The sequence below is a fragment of the Gastrolobium bilobum genome, unplaced genomic scaffold, assembly GCF_033153095.1.
Source record: "Gastrolobium bilobum isolate Gb01-03AN ecotype WA unplaced genomic scaffold, APGP_CSIRO_Gbil_v1 utg1090, whole genome shotgun sequence".
NCBI lineage: Eukaryota > Viridiplantae > Streptophyta > Magnoliopsida > Fabales > Fabaceae > Gastrolobium > Gastrolobium bilobum.
In genome coordinates, this window is record NW_026899797.1 from 216262 (window position 1) to 234893 (window position 18632).

The window sequence follows — 18632 nt, forward strand, 5'->3', positions numbered from 1 at the left end:
TTGGTGCAACATAGAGTTTTCCAATTATAGAATCAATTCTTTTCCTTGCAATCATAAAATTAATTTTAAAAATTCAAAAGATTACAGAAATTAATACTCACAGTCGCTGTGCAAATCCACTTGCAAATTTAGATGAATCGTAGGGCTGCCTGTTGCTAGTTAACCGATTTTAAGGAACAAAATTAAAGGAGATAAATTGACAAACAATTATATAACAGCTATATTTATATAGTGCATTTTTTAAATATTTTTATGAATTAATTTTTTTTTTCAGAGTATTTTTTCATTTTATGAGAAAAATACAAAAATTATTTTTATTTTGTTATTTTAAAAAAACATCTAATTATTTTTAAAGATGTTTAGATATATTTTATTAAAATTATTTTGTATACACACACACTATTCGACATACAACTACTTAATGTGAGGAAAAATATATTTTCACATATAATTACTCAATGAGTTACATCTATAATACCTCTTTCTTTAGCAGCACTGATATCAAAATCAAATAAAATGACGAATAAAGAGGTATTTAATTAATATTGTCATGGGAGAATTTAGTGCAGAACTTTACAATTTTTGGCTGCTGGCATTGCAGCATTCTCAGCTTTCACACTTTCGTTACCTGACAGTGCCAAAGGAGTAAAGGATCTTGTGTCTTTGTTGGATTTGGCTAAAGGAAAAGATATTTAAACACACCTCTTATGTGATACAACTTGGAAAGTCTGTAAGAAATTTTATTTATGCAAATAATATAACTTTGAAAAATCTGTAATTGATCAGAAAAAAACTAATGACAAATTTGTGGAATTTTCATGCCTAAGTTTCCTTTCGAAAAAGGTACACAAAAATAGGATGAGGATCCAAGTTAAGGCTGCAAAATGTAACCAACACCATTTAAGTGGGATGGGTCAGCCATTATGGGCTTAAAGGAAAAAAATTAAAATTCGTGGGCCATCATTATATTAGTCTCTTAAAGGGGATTCCAGATTGGAATGTTATTGGGCTGTTTAAGTGAGAGCTTCAATCCAAAGCACAAAATATAAAGTTTAAGAGTCCAGTTTATTATGGGCTGGGCTAGCCTTTCTCTTTTGTCAATGAGAAACGTCAGAGAATTTCGTAACTTTCTAAATAATATAAGGGGATTTTTTATTTTGGTTTTCAATTTTTTTTTAAAAATTATTATTATTAATTACTCACTTAAAATTTTAAATAATTTTTATTATGGTACTATAATCAGACAATATCACTATTACTTTGCACGCACCACCTCAAGTTCTTAACTAATTAATTCACCTCTGGTTAAAAGCATGCATTTACCTGGGACTTTATTGATTCTAAATAATTAAGATTAACAAGACTCGAAAATTAATTATATACTTATCCGCACATTAGATGCTCATTCATGACCAAACTAGTCTCTTAGGGGGCGTTTGGTTCAGGAAAAGGTTTTTGAATACTAAGAAAATGGTGAAAAAATAAGTTTGGTAAGAAAATGTAAAAAAAAATTATTTGATTAGAAAAATTTTATCGGAAAAATTAAGTAAAATTTATAAAGCCTATGTTTGGTTGGAGATAAAAAATTGATAAGAAAATGAGTTGCAATTACAAAAACAACTTTTTTTATATCAAAAAGTATGTGTAACTTTGGAAATAAAAATGTGAATTGTAAGTCTGGATATCAAAAAGTGGTCAGACAAGTCTACAATTAGAATTGGTAGAAGATATTCAAATTCGCGCGCTAGATTTGGTGAGATAAGCTGAGGTTTATGTTCGTCAGCAAAATGTTGCTTTTTGTGCGGTTTAGCTAGACAACGTGAAATACCACATCCAAAGTGGGATTGTGAGGACATCCATTTTGGTGCAATTTACATGCAAACATGATGGCTAGGGAAATAATATTGGTAGAAAATTTTTGAAATCTGTTCAACCAAACGTGGTATAATTAGATTCCCAAATTGCCAATGCTTATCTATATCCTAAGATAGCTGGTATGAAACACAGCCTTAGGGTTAAATTGTAAATGCATCGTGTTACTTATTTAAGAAACTTTTTAGGTACAACAATTTAAGGATTTAATGAAAAACATATGAAGGTTTTAAATACTTATCACTATAATTAAATTTTTGACTCACTTAAAATTTTGACTCTAGTATTAGAAAAAAATTACAAGCACTAGTAGTATATAGTGATAATAATGAGGGTGTATTGAAGGCACTACTAATATTGTGAATAGAAGACAACGGCGTAGCCACATCGTAACATGCTAATGCCTTGGCTACTTTATATATATAATTATATTAATTATAATTTATCTATGGCTAAAATTGTAACTTGACACTATCTATATAAATATAACAAAATTGTAATCTTTTTATCTTTAATTTTTATCTTTTCTCTCATTTTTTTAACCACTCATTTGTTATTGTACTTTTTGAAACATTTTTATTTTACTTTTATACCCACGTCTTCATTTACATCATTCTTTTTTTCCTTTTTCTATTTTTTCCCCTCTTTTTAAATCAGCATCTCAAAACAGCTTCCCTTCGTTGCCCTAAGAGGTCGTTTGTTTCGGCTTTTAAAAAAAAGTAACTTTTATTTTTTTTTTATTTTAAAAGTATTTTTTACAAAAGTTAAAGTTATTTATATTTTTATAAAAATATTAGGCTTTTGACTTCTGCTTTTCTTAAAAGTTAAAATTTTTAGCTTATGAAAAAAAGTAGATTTTTGACTTTTTTGTGACTTCTCCTTTTTTAAAAAGCTGACATTCAAACGAACTAAAAACGAGAAGTATTTTTTTCTTGAAAAAAAATAGCTTTTGAAGAAAAAAAAGATCATCCAAACAGACCGTAAGTCTTGCTGGTCTTCTCAAAATCAACATCAGTCGCCGCTGCATGTTAAATTTTTGGGTACTATCTAAAATTTTGTCCAGCTCCGCCACTTATAGAGTATTAGTATATTTTGTTTTGAACTAAAATCTTTTTTCTTTTCTTTCTTCACTTTAAAATAAAGAGTGGTCAAAGCATTTTATTTCAAATACAATCATTTAATATGATTAAAAAAACATGCTAAGATTGATGAAAAGAGTGAATAGAAAATATTATTTTCATGAAGAGATAAAATTTGAACTTTTAGATATTAACTCAACTTAATGATTTAAAAAAGTATTAATACAAAAAATATTGTAATATATTATTAATATTTTTAAATTAATTGTTTTTCCTTCCACGACCCTTTCCTCTCACACAATTTTTCTCACAAGCTTGAGAAAGTGCCAAATTCACTTCAAGGAATGGTGTTGAGCTACTTGGCAGAAAATTTTCATCGCTCCTGTAGTAAAGACTTTTTTTTTTTTAATAGTTTTTTATTTGTTAAAAGAAGAAGAAGTGGGTGAAGCAAATGCATGTGTTAGGAAAGTGATTTTTTTTTTTATCTTTCTAATTTTAGTGGATGATTCATTGAGTCTTTGATACTAAATAATAAAAATATATTCTAGTTGAATGAGACTAATATTTTTCAAAATTCCCAACAATACCGCAAGGATGTTTCATGTTTGGTTTCCTTTTTTAACAGTATTCCCAAGATTCATGACATTAAGATAAATCTCAACATGAAGTATCTATAATAAATAATTTGTTTCAGAAATATGAAGAGATTTGTGAGTTTCAACATTGTAAAGACATTTGGAAAAAGAAAAATCTAAATTTAGGCAGATAGTTAAGAATTTGAACACCAAAAATACTCATGTATCACATTGTAACCTGTAAGACATGTAAAGATATACATGTTGATATTACAAGAGGTATACGTGACACATGCATGTTATATAGTAAACAAATTCTTATCTAGAATAATGCTAATAACATATTATAAATAAAACATAATAATATTTTATAAATAAAAGAAAAAGAGGAAATAAAAAGTGATCAAAATATGTATTTAAAAAAGCGATCAAAACAAAAGAAGTTTATGAACTATAATATTAATATCTTTAATTTGCAGTTCAAGAGAATATATAAAATCTCCAAATATAAATAAAAATAAGGTTATCTTCACAAGTACAACTCAAATTGAATCCGATTAATTGAATAATCAATTAACCGAGGCAAAATAAAAAATAAAATATAAACATAATAGTTCACATAGTGACCCACGTCAGCCGTCGAACAAAACCTATTAGGTACACGGTGATGAGCAATCCTTCAAACATTCGTAAGTAACAAGTTCATAAAGGAAAAAATAAATATGCGATGGCACTATTAAAACAAAGTTAAAAAATTTAGCAAACATGGAATTGGGCCACATTTCACTGTTCAAAAATTAACATTTGCAATAATACAAACAGCAGAAGAAACGTTTTTCCCCCATTGATCTTTAATGGAGGGGCCTTAATCCGTTCATGATTGAAGACGACAGACAAATATTCATACAAGGGCTGTTAGGCCTAAACACTTGAACTAAAAAGGCTCTCCCTCACGCATACCACAGGTCACTTAGCCCATGGCATATTTCTGGGTCCAGCTTCTGGCAGTTGACTCGTACTTGTTCCTGTCTGTCTTGTACATGTGGGCGATTTCGGGGACCAAAGGATCATCAGGATTTGGGTCCGTCAACAGGGAACAAATTGAGAGCAACACCTAAACACGCAAAAGAAAAAGTTAGTAAATAATGCTTCGTTGCAATTCAACATCTTGTCCTGAATAAAAGGAGTTTTTAGTCTGGTGATGCTTAAAACCCTGACTACAAGAGCCAAATATCTGCTTGTAAGTATCAACTATCAAGCTACGTATTGCGATCTCCTTCCATGGGAGTCATTCAAAATTAACATAATTCCAAACTTATGCAAATCAGCCCTTCAGATTTCATAGCATAAAAATATCAAGATTTTTTTATGGGATTTATTACTCTTATGTTGCATAAAATATAATCTATCTCCTACACACACAAACTCAAAATGGGTCCCACTTTACTTTTTCTCTCTCTTCCTCTAAAAATGGACCCCACCTGCACCAATGAGTGTGTAGGAGATAATACATATCTTCTACAACATAAGAAAACTATTACCCTTTTTTTATTCCACTATCAATGAAAATGTTTTTACATCATTATTCAATCATGTGTTGATACATCATTAATTATTATTTTTTACTATAATAATTAGCTATCTAAAAAGTAAACTTTTTTTAAGATACAGAAATACATATGATAGCTTAAAAATGTTTTACATTGTAAATCAAAATTTAATACAAATATTAAATACAGACTAGAGTCGTGTGCCCTGTAAATATTGTTGGTTATTAATACCATGGTTACATTGCAAGAATAAGTAAAACACATTTTAAGGAAAGAGAGCTGTTCTCATTGTGTGAAATAATCAAGAAACAGACCTTGGAAATGGTTAGAGCAGGGCTCCACTGCTCTTTCAATATGTCAAGGCAAATGCTTCCATTGCTATTTATATTTGGGTGAAATACCTTTGTCCTGAATGCAACCTGAAAGATATTCACAATCTATGAGGATCGGCAGAAGAAATTATGTGGTGCTCTGCTTGATGGCAAACAACATATAATTTATTGATATATGCACTAGGTACAGTCCTCATTAAAACTTTCAACAGGATAAACCATCTTATACTAAATTTTGTCCTATTTCGAAAATTTGGGACCAAATATAAATAAGTGAATAAGTGTGAAAAAAATGTATTAGAACATTATTTAAAAATGAAATGGTACAGAATTAAAGTCAGTGAAGAAATATTAAAGAAATAAACAGACACTTGAATGAATACAAACCTTGGGTGGTTTGAAGGGATAATCCGGAGGGAAATGAATAGTGACTAGGAAAACACCTCCAGCATAAGGACTGTCCGGAGGACCCATAATTGTTGCTTGCCAATGAAACATGTCTTCAGCAACAGGACCTGCAATGTTTTGAAACAATACGAAACCTGGGATAAACACAAAGTTCTTCTAAACCCCACAACATCAAAACAAGAATGGACAAATTCCAAGCATAAAAGAGCACAGCATACAGCTGTGTCAATTGGTAGGCTTACAGCCTGCTGATATTTGTGAGAGCTAGCCGAGCAAAATTTCAACAATTTTATCCAACTATATTTATAATTCAAGATTAGAATTATACCATTGCTTTTGTCTATTTGGCAATAAAGATCAAGGTCATATGAAAATCTTGACGAGACTTTAAGTAACTTAGCAGAGAAGTTAGTTTCAATCACTCCTCTCAGTTGGTATGAGCAGAGTTCCAAAATGAGGTACAAGAGATATAATAGTCCATTCATAAAGAAATACCAATTATCGCACATATTGTTAATTTTGATGACAGTTGGACAATTGTCAGACAGTAACGTGTAACATTGCAATTTGCAACAATAATCAGTCCTTAACAGCAGCAATTCCAATTTCCTTATGGCAAATTTATTCATTAAACACACAAGTGAGGCATCATGTAACAGAGGCCGGATCCGCATAATAATTTTATCATTTATCAGGCAACAAAAAAAGAAAAAGAGTAAAAATAGTAAGCTTCAACATGCACAGAGTTTGTTAAAATGAAAGAGCAGACGTGCACAGTGTTGTGCACAAGCGCGGACCGAGGAGGGATTAGCATTGGCAGCCGGCCTCTGCCTAAATTTTAATTTTTTTTTTCTTTTATGTATAAAATAATATTTTTAATAATAATAAGCTATTAGTAATAATAGTTAGACACTCCCTCAAAAATATTTATAATAGTTAATAATTTAATATCTCCTATTGGTCTTAATAAGACATGATTTTAAAATTATATTTTTGTCCCCTATAATTGCCTCAAATCATGAAATCAGATAGACGTCCCTCATACATGCATACAGATTTGAACATGAACTTAGCACACTCGATCTCCTTTCAGCATCATCAAGTCAAAACGCAAAGAATTTGCGATTGAATCATGCTTACATCATTGTTGCCTAACATGGAATGACCCCCCTGGCACTTGTACCTATAACTATAACCTCCCAACGGCTAAGAAATTGTCCGAATTCTCGAAATATTACAGACGAAGATTTCCTTACAAATATTAATGATAGAGAATCCAGGATCGTATAAAGCCCAAGAAATACGCGCTTCACACCAAAATTTAAACAAAAATAAAAATGAAAATGAAAGCATGAAAAATGAGAATACCGGCGCTGCAAGAGGTAGGAGGATCCTTCTGGAGATCCTTGAGTTCCTTCAAGATCCGCTTGGATGCCATCGTGAAAACCTAACCAAAATCCAAAATCAGCTAAAGATTAGATGAGATATAATCAGATCAGATCATAGCCTGAACACAACACCAAACAGATCAACAGATTGAGATAGATATCACACCTTCCTACGGTAAGAGAAAAGCAACTCAGATCCTCCTTTTTTTATTTATATATATATATTTTGCCTTGTTTAGATTAGTATTTGTGATTATGATGAAGAAGAACCACAACGAGAGAGAGAGAGACAGAGAAAAGGTTAAAATGGAAGAAGGAGAGAAGATTGTGTGGTATTTAATTGAGAAGGAAATGAGTTTTTATAAATGTCTGGTGCGGCTGAGGATTCGATCCATTCTCTTTCTCTGATTAGCTTCCCCTCTCTTTCCTTTCTACAACCTCTTCTCTCTTAATTAGTATTTCCCTTTCTATTAATTATTATTATTATTATTATCCGAAACGGAGTGGGTGTGGGTCCCTACTTGGCGTTTTCTATACGGGGTCAAAAAGTAGCAGCCCAAAAGGAATGGTCTTTGTTTTCGGGCACATAATGATTAGTTATTATTCGTTAATCATATCCCCTCTTCCACGACGTCGTTTCACAATCAACAGTACAAATAACATGTGCAATAAAAGTAATAAAACCATTTATTTTCCCCGCGTTCCCCTTGCTTTATACGTACTACTGTCGGAATAAAAACGAAACCGCGTTCCCCATCAATCATCATGCCTGTTCAAATAAAAGTAATTACTTTTTAATTTTAATATATACTCTTTCCCTCTAATGCTTTTGTCCTTTTATCCTCTCATTCCTTTCCATTTGTGGAAGTTAAGATCAATCATTAAATAGCTAAGATAGAAATAATATGAGTTTTGATAGAGGAAGGTTGATACTTGACTTGGTGAATATAAAAATTTGAGATCAAATCTGGTTTTAATTTATTTCTGCTGTGGGTTTATTAACTGAAATTTAAAAATAAAATATTAATGAATTAATTATTTATCACTTGTAATGAATGAATAAAATGAATGAGCTATTTTAATTTAAAAAATCTTCAAATCAACTATTGATAAAAAAGAGAGAGAGGAAAAGTGAGTTAAATATAATTTGAGCTGGAGAGGCAACACTTGGGTTGAGAAACGCGTTATGCTGTTTCACGTAATATCCTATAATATATAAATAGTTTTTTTGAGAAAAAATTATTTTTATGTTACATGTGATAATTTTTTCCTACACATTCTTCGATAAGTATGTCTCCTTTTTTTTTTCTTTTTTTTTCAGGTGGTAGAGCTAGAGCCCACAAGTTTATCTCTATGATATGAGATAACTTATCTTCTTTAACATGAAATTAATAAAACTCATACTTAAATTAAATAACAAGCCACCTCATAAGCGATGCCAGCTGGAAAAAGATGGGGTCCACTCCACATGGAAATGGTTCAACGCGCGCATTTGAGCGAGTTGGCTCATCTCAGCGACTCAGCTCATAACTCTTGGAGGCAAAGACACGAGCGCGATGGAACGGTTCAGGATGCAGAGGCGGGTCCAGGTTGACGATCCCGGATCTCAGCCATCCAAATACGACGACGTTCAGGACGATGATTCCTCTCCGGTCGAACACGATGAACCGGATTCTCAAGAGAAGCTCCGTAAAGGGGACTACATCGACGTCTCTTCTCATCCCTTTTTTAAGAAGATTTTGCACAAACAAGGTTCCCCCTAAATAATTTTGATATGTGATTTAAGAATTAAGTTGTAATGTCAATAATGAGAATTATTATTATTCTTATGCTGATGATCTCATCTCATCATTTTGGAAATGTAAATTGAATCTTTTTTTTCTTTTTTAACCTCGTCTCCTGTGGTTAAAAGTGAATGTTAAATCATTTAATTGTTAAAACACTGATTTAGTTTTAATGATTGATGTTGATTGTTGAACGCCTTGTCTGGAGTTTCTTACTATGGTAGCACTAACGAAATTGAACATTGAGCTTTAGGGTTTGAATTTGACTAATTTGCTATATGTTATCTTGCAGGATGCTTCGTAAATCTAATAAAACCAATTCACTAAAATTAAAGAATCACATGAAGTAGCATCTGAAATACATAATCAATTAATTGTATTTTCTGTTTGTATATGTGACTCTGATTTAAGGATTCTGAAAGGAGTAATGAAAGATATGCAAAGGAAAGTTTTAAAAGCCTTGTATACATTATTGAAGAAAGCAAACACACACACACACACACACACACACATATATATATATATATATATATATATAGAGAGAGAGAGAGAGAGAGAGGAAGATTTGGTGTACTAATTCATGAAATTCTTAAATGCTATTCCATTTCTTCTTTACAGGGGACCAGCAAGTTCTATTTGCAGATAAAGTTTTGAAGTTCACGGGTTCAGGGAAGATAAAATGTCGCATTCTGTTAATTTCAGATTTTGCAGTTTACGTTGTTGACCCAGAGACTGGTTCCCTTAAACGGAGGATAGCCCTTGCAGCTGTTGAGAAGATTTGTCTCAGTGAACTGAGTGATAACTTTTTTGCAATAATAATTCCAACAGAGTATGATCTACTTATGGCTAGCACTCGAAAGACTGAAATCGTCACTGCGTTTGTTGAAGCTACTAAGAGAGCATCTTCTTATGAACTTGAAGTGGATTCCTCTAATAGGTAATTGGAATTTACGCCTGTTACATTGTGTTATATATTGTTGCTTAACTTAAATTATCTATGTATTCCATGTGTCGTTGTTATTTAAATGATTTGTTGCCTTGTCTGTGGTTGCTTACATGATCTAGCCAGGGCATGTTTGAGTTGTTCACTTCAACTTTTAACGCAAAAATGTTCACAATATTGGGCAAAATAGTAATGCCATTCTGGTAAAATTTATGTGGTTGTTCCCTAAAGATTTCTACAAAATTTGTTTAGAAATTATTATTGTACAAAGATGCTAGCAAGCAAACAGTTGAATTTTCTAGCAATCCTACATTTGGAATTTTTATGCTCTGAAGGGAAATGACACACCTACACTTTAACCCCATGAGGTCAACAGATTTTTTTATTTTTTTTCCTCCATGTTTCAGCAAATCATTGTTACATGTTACTTGGTTGAGCTGCATTGTGTGATGTGTGCTACTAATTGAAGTTTTACATTATATAACAGAGAAAAACCCAGAGCTTCTAAGATGTGTAATCCCTTTGTTATACAATTCCTGGTATATCATCTTTGTCTATCTTGGATTGTAAGATTCTGTCTGGTATGACTCTTGTAGCTGTACAAAATTAATGATTACGTGTGAGAATTACAATGGGTTTAAATGGAAATTCTATATAATTTGTTATAAGGTTTAGAAGATCTTTCTTTACTCCTATATCCTCCAGCATTTCATTCTTAAGCTATGGAATGCCATTGAATGAGACTGAGAGTATCCATTTCTTTTTCCAAATTTCTATGTCCAGAATACATCTCATTATCCCATTTCTGTTGTCCTAAAACTCATAAGGTGGGTCCTAATGTGCATAAAATTGACACATGGGTACGCCATAACATACCTGCCTGGCAGATGTCTCCAACATCATCGCATTGCCGAGTCCCTTTTCTCCAGGAATTATTAGATAGTTAGCATTGTAATAACTAAAGCCATATTGTAACATTTCCTGACCCCGAGTTTAAAATGTTTACTACTAACTTTGTTTAGTCCTTTATGCTCTCTTCATATAAATTTTAACTGTTGTAAATTCTGTTGAGTATTGTTGTTAACAGTTTTGAAACTTTCTTGAGTCTTGATCTATCACTAAAGACATGTATTGCAATTCCTTTTTAGGTTTGAGTATAATGCGGCATCTGACTTGGTTAAGGAAATTGAATTTGAGGAAGTCGAAGGTATGTCACAAAGTTTTTTCCTTTTCTGTTTTTTTCCTTTATTTTTTTGAGGGTGTGTGTAGGTGGGTGGAAGGGGAATTATCATCTACTTCGCCGTTCCACCCTTACTTATTTCTCTGGTGCATAGTACTATCTGCCGCATTTTTCTGAAGCTTCACTTATTTGTATTTTAATAAATTTCAGGGGGTGTCAAAACAAGAATTTTGAGGAAGTGAATTTCGTTTTGTATTCTCGTGATGATGTCTGTAAACTTGGTAGGAGATACGTACAGGAAATTATTTGAGTGATCGTGTGGGAAAGATTCTTCCGGGCATAGTTTTTTTTTTTTTTTTTCCTTTCCAAAGGTTAATTACACTGTTATTCTGATATCGGAAATTTTAAAAGAAGAAATATATACGTGATGTAAGTTTTCAACTTAAAAACAGATTATCTGGATGTATGAAATGGAATTATATCAAATTTGTAGAGCTAATATGAAAGGTTTTTCTGTACTTACCATTTCATATGTAGTTTGTTTCCTTTGTCATAGGCTTTCGTCATCGCATTCGGAGACTTCATTTCCTCTAGGTCCCTTTACATCCAATCTCTGGCGATCTTAAGGATCGATGCATTTAGAGGACAAACTTCTTCCATCAGCATAGTACATTTAGTGGGATTAATTAATTTCTAGTCTTACGCAAGGTTCGATCAGAGTCGTGAACCATACTTCTTCAACAATTTGACCAATCTTTTTAGATTAAATTATTCACTTCAAACGTCAGTGAAATAGAAAATACAGTTCTCACGTTACTTATTTGTAAAATGGAGAATTGTGAGCATAAAACAACCATATCTAGCATTTTTGTCTCCATTATCAATTTTATTCTCCCTTTCGCAATTTGGACACAACAAAAATTATGTTTTTCCAACAAGTGAAAAATATTAAGAGTTCAGTTTTGATTTATAAGTAAATTGGTAAGACTCTAGCTTCATGTTCAGTTGTAATTAGTTGTACCGGATAAAGTCAAAGAAATAATTCAGATGTAATGACTTGAAATGTATATAAAAATGTTTATGAAGTATATATATATTTTTTTATTATTATCGGCTAGTTTAATCAAATTTTGATGTTTTAATATATCGAGTGGTCTGAGAGTGAATTGCTAACCATAACTTTTTAGGTGTCCTGTGTGCAGTTCTTGACAACACCTGACACAGATATGCTGTCAAAACTCGGGTTCCATTGTCATTGTGGATCCCAACTCCACAAGCATAACACATCAAGACATTCTCTACCGGCCTAATACAACACAATAGTCACTAGCTAGGGACCCAACTTGATTTGCCATCAGCTAAATCGGGTAGCTTAACTACTTGGTACCAATTTTATTTTATTTTAACTAACTTCCAAGACCCACTAGATGGATAGCATTTCTCCTGTTAAGAATATAGTTGAAATTGAGACATCGATTACATCTTAACAACTATTGACGAAAACAAAAGAATCTCACTGTGGAACAGAGGTAGAAGGTATGTCAATTGCAAGAGGAGTTGGGGTAGAAACTTCTGATCTGGATCCAGAGGATGGTCGATTTCCTGAATTTACACGACGAATATCCTCCGTCATTCTCACCACGTCCTGCATTTTTGGTCTCTGATCTGGTACTTCTGCTGCACAGGCCATCCCTATTTGTAGCATCTCTACCATTGCTTCCTCTATATTTGGATACCTCAACAGCTCTACATCAAACACTTCAGCAGTCCATTCCTCTCTAACCACAGAATTCACCCATCTAACCAAGTGGAAAACCTGCTCACTTTCTGTGGCATTTATGGGGGATTTCCCAGTTAGAAGCTCAAGTAGAAGAACCCCAAAACTGTAGACATCAGATGCTTGGGTTGCTTTACGAGTGTCTGTTACTTCTGGGGCACGGTATCCTGCAGCCCTCATTGCTGGTGGGGGAATTGGACTCATTAATGTTGCCAACCCCATATCAGACATACAACCATACCCTTCTGAGTTGAGGAAGATGTTTGAGGCTTTTATGTTTCCATGAACCAGTTTCCCTCCTTGTTGAGAATGGATGTGAGTAATGCCTCTCGCTGCACCAATTGCAATTCTCAAACGGCTATCCCAGTCTAAAGACCTCTTTCTGCCTTCCACTCCTTTGCCTGCATAATGGAGATGCAAAAACATACTTACATTAGCCACTTCCAACTTTGTTGGTTTCAACCTAGACGCATGAGTTGGGGAAAATGAATATTTGCTCCTGCCTTAGTATTCATCTATTCATTGAATCAACCCATATGACCAACTGCTTCCTAGATTTATCATTAATGATTTACGAGTTTAATGCACCTATAGTCAGTGATAAATTTTAATTTGGAACATCCCTGATGACATACTACTAGGCTCTAAAACTTACTAGAAAATATTGAGATATGAGACACTAAATAGGAGGACAGAACAATTCATTGGAAGTTGTACTACATACCTTGTGGTTAAGACCTGGGTAGGCTTAAAGAAACAAATCTATTATATGATTGCAGAAAACCAATTTTTCAATTTGTGAGCCTGTTGGGAAAAACTTGAGAAGTTGAAGATAAGAGAAAAGATTCAACATACCATGTAACATTGCAGAAACACTGCCTTGTTGATAGTAGTCATATACTATAAGTTTCTCCTCCTTGGAATAATAATATGCCCTTAATGCAGTCACATTGTCGTGCTTAATTTTCCCCACCACTTCCATCTGCTGTTCAAAGTCTCGTTTTCCAACTGTGACATCCTTCAACCTCTTCACCACCACAGTGGTTGCATCCTCTAGAGCAGCCTTATATGTTGCACCAAAGGTACCCTTTCCAAGAATCTCAGCAGACGCTCTCAACAGGTCCTCCATATCAAATGCAAGATTGCAATCCTCAAAGAAGACTACTTTGTTTTTATCACCTTTTTCAGAAGATTCTTCTTTCAGAGGGACTTCTTTTTTCTGGGATTTCACTGGTTGCTCGTCTACATCTTCATTAATATAGCAGCAGACAATCATGAAAAGTGCTACCAACGCAAATCCCAGCGCACAAACACCAATAACGACACCCAACAATGCAATTTCACTAATTCCTTTGGTTTTCTTTGAAGGAGGAGCACTCGGTGGTTGCACGGGAAAAGCTGGAGGAAGTGCGTTTGCAGATGTAAGATTGTTACCAGCAAAGACCGAACTGGGAAATCTAAGAAGGGACTTAGGCACAACCCCACTAAGGTTATTGTTGGCCAAATTTAGCTCTTGAAGGCTATATATATTGAGATCAGGAATCTCACCCGAAAGTGAGTTGTTTGCAAGGACTAATGAAGTGAGATGAGTCAAATTTGAAATTGAAAAAGGGATGCTCCCATTAAAAGAATTGTTGGACAAATTGACAACAGTAAGATTATTCCAAACTGAAAAATCCAATGGCAATGGGCCAGAAAACTTGTTAAATTGGAGATAGAGGCCGGTTAAATTTTTTAGCTCAGAGAAACCAGATGGGAAAGGACCCGTTATACCATTTGATCTAAGACTCACAATCTGAAGTGCTGATAGGCGACTAAGTGTGTTGTGTGGGATTGGACCTCTCAACCTTGTTCCAGGCAATCTGAGAGCTATAACTCGGGATTGTTCTGTGTTACAAGTCACCCCTCTCCAGCTTTTGCAAACAGAAGAGTTTTCATCCCAGTTGAAATGAGGAGAGTGATCCATGTTGTGAAGGAAATCAAGCAAAGCTTGTTTATCTTCCACTGGTTCAGCTCCAATAATACTAACGAACACTGCTGAAAAAATGAACAAGAGGGCAAGCTTCTTGTCCATTTTCTGGCTTGAAGAGAGAAGATCAACAGTTCAAGACAACTTGGATGTAAAGTAAGGACTCTCCTCAAGATATTGGTCAATTCTACATGAAACCAAACTGGAGAGAGAGAGAGAGATAACATATGATTAGTGAATTAAACAGGAGTATTTGATATATATACGCAAACCTTAACCAAAGACAATTGGTGATTAGACTTTTTTGTGTGTACGTTATGCATTTTACTGGTCAAAATGAGCACCTGTGTTTGACATCGAAATTAACCTTAATAGCAATTTTTTTGCTCACCTACTCCGCTGATTTCCCTAATGACTGCAACAAAAAATGATGCAAACCAAAACATTTTAACTAAAAGTTAATTAAACAATAATAATCTGTTGACCATGATTTTGACAGACTAATAAAAAGATCATGTTATGGAATTCGGAAACATAAATACCAGAAACTAAACTCTACAGTTTATTCTTTCCTTTCATGTTGGAAATAATCCAACTGAACAGAGGTATATATAAAGCTAAAAAGCAGAGCAATTGACGGTAAAAACTTCAATAAAAAGAGAGAAAAGGAATACTTACAGCTCACTTATAGAGAACAAAATTCACCCAAACTAGTTAAGATCCATAGAAAGCCAGCAATATCCTCTATAGTCTATACCCCTAGGTCCATCTAGTTTCAGAAGCAGTTAAGAGGTTGGAAATCCAAAAAGGGGTCTTTGCAATGATGGTGTATTGGTAATGATGGAAGATGAGCTGTATATGCTTGTGGGAACAGCTGCATCACATGCAAATGAAGTAAGAAACTCATTCAGTAATCTTTTATTAGAAGCCAAAGGCTACATATTATTTTAAACCGTGCAAATAGGAGGTGCATATGGAGGAGCCCATTAGAGTAATGAAATAAATACGGTGACTTATATATGTGTTATTTTTTTTATGCACGATTATATATGTGTTGTTTAGTCTAGTCACTAACTCACGCGAAGAACATAAACTTTAACATACAAGTAATATTTAAGGATCCGTCGGTTCTCATGTTGCTGCTGATGAGAAAAGTTGCAGCAAATTTTTAACACTAGGATACACGTGCGGATCCTATCAAAACAAAAAAAACAAAAAAAATCCAGGATTCGAACGCGTATCCTGTGTTGCTGCAAATTTTCCCTTCTGCAGTCACATAAGAAGTACTTTCCCCAATATTTAATGGCTGTAACTGATCTATAGGTGCTGCTTCTCCTTCGTTTTTAATTTCTTGACATAATTTTCTATGGCTCCGGTCAATCATAGGATTGTTAGTGAGAAACGCTGTCACTTTACACCCTTCTTTTCTTAACCCAGGACATTACACTGACAAAAAATAAAAAAATAAAATTCAGTTAAAGAATCATCATTGACCTTTGAATAAAATACTTACGTGATTTATTTAATTCGTCCTATTAAAAATTCTAGTTCTCACTTCGTTTACCAGTAATTACGTGTTATAGTAAAAGACTACCATGAAAAGATGAGAACGTTGACATTACGTGGTTATGTTGATCATGCCACCGAAAGAAGGGGTTCATTCCAACTTTATTGTTGTTGCCAAGGACCTATTATTTATGCTCATTTCGTATGTGAACTTATGGCAGCCGTTGATCTCACTACTTTATCAAACTTATCTATCAAATCAAAATGATCTAAAATTAAGAGTAAAATCTTAATTGCTTGATCTTGTACTCATCTAATTGCAGACATTATTGGCAAAAAAATATATCTAAAAATATTTAATATTCGTTTATGAGCTCTTCATCTCTATGTACTTAGGTAGAAAAATTGAAAATAATCCACAATATTTTCCCATTCACTTTAGTATACCCTCTTCTGAAGCAGTAACGAAAATTGGATCAGATAATATTAATTATTACAATGGGTTCTCCATTGTGGGTGTTAAGTGGCGCATTAAATATTAATTTCATTGGTTCATTATATTGTCATTTGTGAGTAGTTGAAAGTTCAAAGAAAGCTTCTTGCTTACCTAATAAATTGAATATGAAAATATCAATAAGCTAGCTACAATTTTTTTTTTAATGACGATAATACTATTTGCCACATGCTTTCCCTCCCAAACTTCCTAATCAAAAATAATAAGAGCCAGATTAAAATACAATATCGTTGTAAGTTGTAACCACCATAATAGATACCTATGCATGTATGTAGAAGGGTGGGCAGGGGTGTTTTTGGTAATTGACACTGCCACACTGGCAGACTAAAAAGTCAACTAACTTGCATGAGGTTATTGTAATAAAATATAGTTGGTTTACTCGTGGGTGCCGCTTTAGGCCATGCCAAATGCATGGGACATGGTACAGGACTCCATATTCTGCACTCTGTTTTGTACCCTTTCACCAAATTCTGGTGCCATGCAATCTCGAAAAGAACAAAAGCAAAAAAAAAATTCCATGCCATGCCCCATCCATGCAATGATGCAACCATAGGCCTTAATTGATTAGGAAAAAGTACAGCAGGTTTACACTAGAGAATGACAAGGTTACTTGTTTGCTTGTATACGTAAGACACGGGGAATGAGTTGCGCAAATTGATGACATAATTAAAAGGTTTTGAAAGGAAAGTTATACTCTATGTACTACTGATACGACACGTGACACGACACGACACGATAAGTCGACATATCAATCTTAAAAAATTATGGATTTTGACATGTTGGGACACGGTTTAATATTAAATAATATTTTTAATTTATATAGTGTATATTTCATTTAATATTTAATAATTTAACAAAAAACGAAAGTAAATTAATAATACCCATCAACACGTTATAAAGATGGAAGCTTTAATAAAAAAAATAAGAACTGGGATGAGAGAGATATATATCAGATAGAGAGATCAAATCATATTAGAGAGAGATCAGAGACAAGGAGATACAACAAGAGCGTGATATGAATTGACAACAATGATGCTGAGATGATCTCTTATCTACTTAAGAGAAAAAAAGACAAAAAAAATAAAATTGATATGATCAGGTGAAAGCTTTATTATTATATTTTAATTTTAAAAAAAATTATTATTATTTTTAAAAAAATTAAAAAAAAATTACGAAAATGTCATTTGACCGTGTCGGACACGATCAAATTCGCGTGTCGGAATGGTTAACGTGTCGAAAAGAGTTGACCGCGTGTCCGACACCGTGTCGGAGCGTGTCGCCGTGTCGAACACGACTCTTCCTGTTTTTACAAGTGTCCGTGCTTCTTTGGTTATACTAATATTTTCGAATATGTAAGGTTTTGTTACATAATTAAGAGAAATATGTAAGGTTTTTTTTTTTTGTTAATGATTAAAATCGTAATCATATTATGCCTTTCGAATATTTTCTTGAGAATTCGGATATTCGCTAGAAAAGTCAGAAGAAGCAGGATTATTGTACGGACAATGAAGATTGGGAGAAGACACGAGAGAACAAGAAGAATAGATACACCTAATACCTTCGCATATCGGAGGCTCAATTCCTATTGCCGAGTATAAGAAGTGATTGGTAAGTATTGTCCAAAGTTGCTTCATATATTTAGGTTGGTGTTTATGTAATGTTATTGTTACGTGTGGACGATATTTAAATTTTTTTTTTTTTTTTTTGATAACATAAATTTTTATTATTATGCAACGAGCAAAAGGGAATAACAAT

General features: G+C 33.3%; 3 protein-coding genes across 3 annotated transcripts; 1 reads left to right on the forward strand and 2 right to left on the reverse strand.

Annotated features, from left to right (window-relative positions):
* Positions 1–4274: 4274 nt before the first annotated feature.
* Positions 4275–7636, reverse strand: LOC133293559 (ubiquitin-conjugating enzyme E2 10). The gene is made up of 5 exons (XM_061492151.1): positions 7371–7636; positions 7185–7263; positions 5796–5923; positions 5391–5495; positions 4275–4640 (listed from the first exon to the last, which is right to left on the reverse strand). The coding sequence occupies exons 2-5, from the start codon at positions 7252–7254 to the stop codon at positions 4497–4499; spliced, it is 447 nt and encodes a 148-aa protein (XP_061348135.1). The 5' UTR covers positions 7255–7263; positions 7371–7636; the 3' UTR covers positions 4275–4496.
* A 1112-nt stretch (positions 7637–8748) lies between these two features.
* LOC133293590 (uncharacterized) lies at positions 8749–11603 on the forward strand. The gene is made up of 4 exons (XM_061492181.1): positions 8749–8956; positions 9607–9925; positions 11080–11138; positions 11322–11603. The coding sequence occupies exons 1-4, from the start codon at positions 8761–8763 to the stop codon at positions 11351–11353; spliced, it is 606 nt and encodes a 201-aa protein (XP_061348165.1). The 5' UTR covers positions 8749–8760; the 3' UTR covers positions 11354–11603.
* A 1021-nt stretch (positions 11604–12624) lies between these two features.
* Positions 12625–14962, reverse strand: LOC133293586 (probable inactive receptor kinase At4g23740). Its single transcript, XM_061492176.1, has 2 exons — positions 13744–14962; positions 12625–13289 (listed from the first exon to the last, which is right to left on the reverse strand). The coding sequence occupies exons 1-2, from the start codon at positions 14960–14962 to the stop codon at positions 12625–12627; spliced, it is 1884 nt and encodes a 627-aa protein (XP_061348160.1).
* Positions 14963–18632: the final 3670 nt, after the last annotated feature.